Raw genomic sequence first — 7,911 nt, forward strand, 5'->3', positions numbered from 1 at the left:
TCTTCTCTGCAGACTGAATTTCTTCAGACTGCATTTGGTGCTATCCATAAGGAATGTGAACAAAAAAAGGGTTATTGGCTCACAGAAGCACATTTCTCTGGTCTTTTACCTGCACCAGCATAGTCAAAATGTTGTAAATGATTCAAGCTCTACTGTTCCACTGAGCAGATTATTCTGAATATTAAAGTTGTCTTCCGGACTGACTATAAAGCTTCAAAATGCATAAAACTCTTGTATTGCTGGTTTTCTGTTTTCAGTTATTAATAGATGGCTGAAAACTCAGGTAAACTTATTCAGACTTTTATCCCCAGGCTCCCTGAGGGACAAAGGGCTGTAAGACTCTGATGCTAGTTCCAGTCCATTGCAATCTCTTTTGCTTGAATCCAAATAATTTACCGTTCTTGGAATTCCTCCTTAAATGTACCACACTAGGTCTTCTTTGGCCAGACCCATTGTCTTTTCCCCTCTAGTTGTGTCCATTAAAATGCCACTCTGGCAGGGTGTATGTCGAGGAGATAAAGTGCATGCCCTTTAAGTCTCAGTCAATTCTCCGTCACAGTGTCCTCTAGGCACCTCTGGCCAGTCCTGTGCAGGTTTTCTTCATTGGTGACATCCTCATTCCGAGTGATGCCCAGAATCTTAGCCCCAGGTTGAAGAGGATTCGTACAGGACTCAAAACATCAACTCTGCTTCTTTCTTCACAGACACTGCCCGACCTGCAGAGTTTCTCTGGCACTTTCAATATTTTGTTTATCCCTGACTGTCTTTAAGAAGGTGAGGGGAAGCAGACATTGGGACCACTGCAGTCTATAGGATGCAGGTTCACCCACAATGGTGTTAGGGCAGGAGTTCAAGGATTGCAGTGATGATGAAAGAACATCAATCTATTTCCAACTCAGGCTGGTATGTGATTTGGAGGGGCACCTAGAGGTGCTGTCATTCCCTTTTCATATCCAGCCCTTGTTCTTCCAGGTGGTGGAAGCCTAAGGTTTGGTCAATTCTTGGATGTGATCATCTTTCATGGAGAAGTCTAGGTTCAGAGTGGCAACATCCAAGATTGAAAAGTGTAGGAGACAAACAAGATAAGTGAAGAAGTTGAATTTTGATGATTCCAAGTTTGAGTTTCAGAATCTGAGGAATTGGAGACCGAGGGGTTTGAGGAGAGTGCCTCTTTTGGCAAAGATGGAGATGATCCAATATGCCATAAGCCAATAAGTGGGTTTTGCCTCTGGATCACAAACTTCAGAGAATCCCTACAGTGAGGAAGCAGGCCATTTGGCCCATCAATGACCCTCCAAAGAGCATCCCACCCAGATCCACACCCATACCCTAGCTCTGTAACCCCACATTTTCCATGGCTAATCTACCTAGCCTGCACATCCCTGAACACTATGAACAATTTCCCATGGCTAATCTACCTAACCTGCACGTCTTTGGACCGTGGGAGCAAACTGGAGCATCTGGAGGAAATTCAATGCAGACATGGGGAAAATGTACAGACTGCACACAGATAGTCACCTGAGGGTGGGATAAAACCCAGGACCCTGGCATTGTGAAGCAGCAGTGCTGACCACTGTGCCACCCCCAAAGTTCTAACTCCTACTGTAGGGTTTCAGCCCAGAAACTGAAGCTGACATTCAGTGCAGTAGGCTAGGAGATGACTCTCAGATGAGATGTGAAACCAAAGTCTTGTTTGGGTAGATGAAAATTTTTTTTAAAAAGGTGCAGTTTTGAAGAAGAGGAGATGAATTATTTCTGGTGCCCAAGTCAATGTTTATCCCTCAGTCAAAAAGAAACAATTATCTGGTTGCAATCACATTGCTATTGTGCAAGCTTGCTGTGTGCAAACTAGCTGAGGTATTTCCTACAATACAACAGGGACTATACTTTAACAAAGTGCTTCATTGGCTGTAAAGTACTTTGAGTAGTCTAGTGGTTGTGAAGAATGCTATATAAATAGAAGTCTTCGTTGTTTTGAGAGAGGTTGTGGAATGTGCTGTATAGTGTTCAAAAGCAAGCAAGAGTCAAAGAACTGTTATGAGCCCACAAAATAGAAAAATAAGTTTAGAGAGCCTGTTATTATAAAACATTCAGAGATGAGAGGCATAATCTATTAGATGCAAAATACTTTCTCTAACAGCCATTGGGTTCAAGTTTACAACACTTGAGAAATACCAGATCCTGTGTAAAATTACTCTTTGATCCAACTCTGCTTCTTTCAGTGAATCTTAAAGTGGTAGAACCCTTTCCCCCAAATCTTCAACCCTTTAGAACCCGCATTTGGCAGTAACTCGTTTTGACTTACACCTTAGCAGAGGCCTGCGCTATGGGTTTTATTGGAGTTTAATGGATACTGTGGCTTAGCGGTTTGATCCAAGAGGTGAAGAGGTCAAATCCTACAGTGGCGAGTTAGAAAATTGGTCATAGAGAGCTGCCACCAAATAAAGTAATTGTAAAAGGGCACCGGTAAATTCCGAAAAGCACTGAACCCCTTCAGAAGAAGGCATCTCCCAGAAATACATGGTCCGGTGTACAATTGTGCGTCCATCCCCACACTACATTAAAATGGGGACCTACCTGCATCCTTTGCAGCCCAACATCAATGATAGAATCATCTAACCCAAGAAGAGGTCACTCAGCCCATCGTGCTAGTACCAGATGGTGCTTTATATTAGTCCCACTCCCCATCTCTTTCCCAATAGCCAAGCAATTTTCACCCCTTTACATTTTATTCACTTCAATTTTGACAGCCAGTATTACATCTACATGCACCATCCTATTACATAGAGAATTCCAAATCAATACAAACCTCAACCCAAAAATATATCTACTAATGTCCCACTTTGGCTCTTTTTTAAGCACATTAAATGGGTAACCGAAAGAACCGAAAATATGGATGCTATAAATCACAAACAAAAATAGAGATGGCTGGAAAAGCTCAGCAGGTCTGGCAGCATCTGTGAAGACAAATCAGAGTTAACATTAACAAGACCCAAAATGTTAACTCTGATTTCTCTTCACAAATGCTGCCAGACCTGCTGAGCTTTTCCAGCCATCTCTATTTTTGTTAAATGTGTGACCTCTTTTTAACAACAGACCCCTGCCATTAGGAAACAGTTTCTTGTTATTTATTGGATCAAAACCCTTCATAATTTGGAAAATTTCTATTAAGTCTTCCTGCCAAACTACACATATTCAAATGTAGGAACCTGTTTTCTGCAGGATAAAAGAACATGCCACTGTATTGTGTCTTATTAAATGAGACAAAAGCATGGGGGAGCAATAGTTTCATGGTATTTTCTTCATGGCAACAACTTGACCAATCAGAGCTGTCTTGTCAACCAGCCAGCACTCATTCCTCATGTAGTATAAATTGTTGTTTCCTTTGTAATTTGTCATTCTTGTGTCTGTCCTGAAGAGTGCAAGATAGAAAGCTTCAACATCATTTCTCCTGTTGTGGCAATAATAAAGAGAAGCTCACCTGCGTTGGTCGGTCTGGTAATACATATCATTTCCTCTGTCTGTATCTGGCTTTGATAAGCCTGTGGCAATCATTCTTTCAGCTTACGTCCTGCCAGTTAAGGTGGAGATGGAGATGGTCGTCCAACAGTACGAGAAGGCCAAACAGGTCCGAGAGGAACAACTTGAACGACTCACACAGATTTGTCAGGAACAAGCTGTAAGTATGATCACAAGAGAGATCCAGTGTTTAGAAAACACCTTTCACAACCGAGGACGTCCCAAAGTGCTTTACAGACAGTTATGTACTTCTAGAAGTGCAATCATTGTTGTAATGTAGGAATGAATTTATGCACAGCAAATACCCACAGGTAATGAGATAATAGCCAGTGATATTGATTGGTTGATGTTATGGACCAGACAGAACTCCCTCAAAGTATATTCAGAAGATAGTCTAGACCCTAACTTTTTCTTATTTTAAAGATAAGTGTAAGATGATGCATTCCAGACGCAATCCAGTTGGTCAAACTACCAGATTTGAACAAAACACATTTCATTCATATACTATAGTTAAAATACAACAAAAGAAATAAGAAGTTGGAATAACTTAACTCTATTGGAAAACTTAATAGAATAATAGATAATTAACAGCCATTAATTAACTGGTCCAATATAATAACATCCCATAAACACACCCTTGGGAAATGGCAAGTTCAGCAAAATAGATTGTCTCACAGGCAATTCTCCAGTCCAGGAGAGAAAAAAATACTTTAAGAGAGAACACTGAGAGAGAGAGTAGCAGGGAGAGATGTACTGCAGCTTCCACCCAGCTTCAAGACTCAGCAACAATTGCTTCTGAAAAACTAAAACTAAAAGTCCTGATTCTGTGGGAGCTTGCCCCTCCCATTCAGGCTGCTTCTATTGCTCCAACTTTAAAAAAACCCCAAGGCTTCACGAGCTGTTTACTTTAACTTAACTTTATTACGTATTAATAGACAGCTTGGCACCTCTGTCTTAAAACCTCTCTTCAAAAAAAAGGACAAAATACATCTCTTTAAGCCATAGTATTGTCACAGAGACACAAAGGGAGAAATTCCCAACTCTTCTTTGAAGTAGTCATGCAGGGTCTTTTATGAGGAAAGGCAAGAAATTGACTCTTAGGTCATAGTACTCATTCGGAGAGCTGGTACAGAACCTATGGCCTGAATGGCCGCCTGAGCCATAACATATCTATTTTATCCACTCAAGAGGACTGAAGGGCCTCAGTTTAAAATCTTGTCCAAAAAGCAGCACCTCTGGCAGTGCAGCAGTCTCTCAGCAACTCAATGGAATGGTCAGTCTGGATTTTTATCCTGAAACCTACAATCTTTCTGCCTTGGAGGTAAGAGTGTAAATCCAGTGAGCCACAAGTGACACCATGCAACATGTGAACTGTAGAATCGTAGCAATAGCCAATACAAAGATGATTCCTGGACTCCTGAGAGAGAGGTCCAAGTCTTGAATTAACAGTGTCCCAGAGAGGAGAATGAATAATCTTTTTAGAAATCTTTATCCTGATTTGATAGAGCGAACCATGAAGTGATGGCATTGCTCACAAGTTGACCTGTTTGTTATCCAGAGAATATTGAGAGTGTGTGTTCGTCTCATGCTCATGTTAAGTAAAACAGCCTATCACAATACTTCGCCCCACATGCCTGACGGGAAAGGCTTCACTTCATGTCATTGGTCACATTGCAGGGTCTTTTATTTGCATAGTACTGGGTCCTCGAATCCTCTCCCTGAGGGCAGGTCTGACCCACCGAGCTGTAATTCCCACCAAGGGTTGGGCGAGCAGGCTGATGGTAAATCCAATCCAGGCTGTCGCTGGGACTGAGCTCCATGAGGTTGACACTGATCTAATCCAGTCCATCCATCTGGCCAAACGTCCACTCCCTCCAAGGAGTCCAGGTTGCTATGACAACATACACTTTTACATGCATGTTGTAGCCTGGAGTCATGGATAATGATGGTGGAGACTCCAACTCCCTCTCCATCTCTTGGCTGACCTGGAATCTCTGACTGCCTGCCATTGGCAAGTGTTGGAAGGATTTACAGGTTTGACCTGTTTTGCTGCTTTAGGAACACACCCTCCTTGACCATCAATGGGTGGGACTCAAACTCAGAGCTTCTGGCTCCAAGGCAGGGACACTACCCATGGCACCATAAGACTTCCAAAGCAAGGAATGATAAATTATTAAGTTGATGTAACTGTGCACTAGTCAACATCAGTCTGGTGTAATTGATGACTTTGTGGGGTCAGTCTGGTGAAAATTATTTGTTACCATATTAAATGAAGGCACAATGCCAATTGTGGGATCTTGCTGTGCAGAAATTGGCTGCCACATTTCTCACTCTGAAACAGTAACTACGCTTCAAAAATGGCTACAAAGTACTTTAGGGCTTGCCGAGGTTGTGAAAGTTGCCATACAAATGCAAGTTCTTTCTTTCTGTGGTAACATTACATCAAATTGAAATGGGAACCAAATGGTGTCATTGAGGTAACCTCCAACAAGCTGAGATTTCTAAAGCTGCCCAACTATTAGAAGTAAATTGTTCATTCGAAAGTCAATGTTTAAATATTGCTGCTTCCTAGGATAAAATCAGTAAAAAAGGGGTGGATATAGCAAGAACTACAGATGCTGGAGTCAGAGTCAATACAGTGTGGAGCTGGAGGAACACAGCAGGTCAGGCAGCATCAGAGGAGAAGAGTCAACATTTCGGGTCGGAACCCTTAATCAGGACTGATTAAGGAGTGGAGATAGACTTTAACTGGAACTTTACTGCAGTTTTGTAGTCACATGCATGCAGGAAACACTGAGGCTACAAATTTTTAATTCAAAGTAAATATTAAGATGTAAATTAAATTGTCAGAATTGATCTGAACACGAGAACAGGCGGACCCTGTTAAAGGAGATGGAATAGAAGAGAAATATTTCAAATATCTAAGTCTACATTATTGTCGTAATCATCTCCATTCTTGACAACATGTGAAGGTTAAGGGAAGATTCAATAGAGGCTTTTCAAATTCTGAAGAGTTATAGTAGAAGAGATAAATACAAACTACTTTGAGTTATAAGGATAGGCTGGGACTTTTTTCACTTGAGTATAGGAGGTTGAGGGGTGACCTTATAACGCTTTACAAAATCATGAGGGGCATAGATAAGGCAAATAGCAAAAATCTTTTCCCTAAGGTGGGTGAGTTCAAATCTAGGGGACATATTTTTAAGGTGAGAGGAGAAAGGTTTGAAAGGGACCTGAAGGGCAACTTTTTCACACAGTAGATGGTTCATGTGTGGAATGAACTGCCAGAGGAATTGGGAGATGCAGATATAGTTACAGCAATTAAAAGACATTTGGATAGATACATGAATAGGAAAGGCTTAGAGGGATATGGGCCAAATGCAGGCAAATGGGACTAGCTTAGTTTGGGAAATTTGGTCAGCATGGACAATTTGGACCGAAGGGTCTGTTTCCATGCTGTATGATTCTATGATGCTATGACTCTATGACTCTACTCCCAGTGACAGAGAGGTGGATATCAGAGGACCTGAAATTGGGACTGCTAAATATAGGAACCGGGGCAGATGAAGAGAGTGAGTCTCAGGCACTGAGTTACTATGATCAGGAGTGCACAACATGAAGGAATGCTGGAATTAAATTCATTGATGACTTTCCAAAGAAACTTTTATGTGCAACAAAAACAAAGTTGCTGGAAAAGTTCAGCAGGTCTGGCAGCATCTGTGAAGGAAAAAACAGAGTTAACGTTTCGAGTCCGGTGACCCGTCCTCAGAACTCTTATGTGCATTTGAAGAAAGTTTTTGGGTTTCACAGAAAGATAAATTGAGTGGGTCCTTCAAAGGGCTTGCACAATGAGCCAAGTAACCTCTTTCATGCTGTGCAGTTGCACTGAGGATGATAAATGGGGCTGACATATCCATTCACGGGATGTGGGTATTGCTGGCTAGAGTAGCATTTATTGCCCATCACTAATTACCCTGGAGAAGGCGGTAGTGAACTACCTTCTTGAACTGTTGCTGCTGTTCTTGGGCTGTTGGTACACCCAGAGTGTTATTGGGAAAAGACAGCCTGATTTGTTGTCCTTTGCAACTTGCCCTGAGTTCACCTTGAGCCGTGTGAGACTGGAGTCACAAAGAGATCAGACTAGGTGGATGTTGTAGGAGAATGAAGGACATCGCTGAGGGACTTGAGGCTGTTTTCGTTTGAGAAAAGAAGATTAAGAGGTGACTTAATAGAGACATACAAGATGATCAGAGGATTAGATAGGGTGGACAGTGAGAGCCTTTTTCCTCGAATGGTGATGGCTAGCACGAGGGGACATAGCTTTAAATTGAGGGGTGATAGATATAGGACAGATGTCAGAGGTAGGTTCTTTACTCAGAGAGTAGTAAGGGC

General features: G+C 41.8%; 1 protein-coding gene across 1 annotated transcript in view; it reads left to right on the plus strand.

The window, feature by feature from the left end:
- Positions 1-7,911, plus strand: part of tmem266 (transmembrane protein 266) — a 74,875-nt gene that overhangs the window by 41,345 nt on the left and 25,619 nt on the right. The window contains exon 7 of the mRNA XM_048617048.1: positions 3,564-3,679. Within this exon, the coding sequence (XP_048473005.1) occupies positions 3,564-3,679 (116 nt within the window). The remainder of the gene's footprint in view (positions 1-3,563; positions 3,680-7,911) is intronic.

Source organism: Rhincodon typus, chromosome 36, assembly GCF_021869965.1.
Source record: "Rhincodon typus isolate 14 chromosome 36, sRhiTyp1.1, whole genome shotgun sequence".
Classification (NCBI taxonomy): Eukaryota; Metazoa; Chordata; class Chondrichthyes; order Orectolobiformes; family Rhincodontidae; genus Rhincodon; species Rhincodon typus.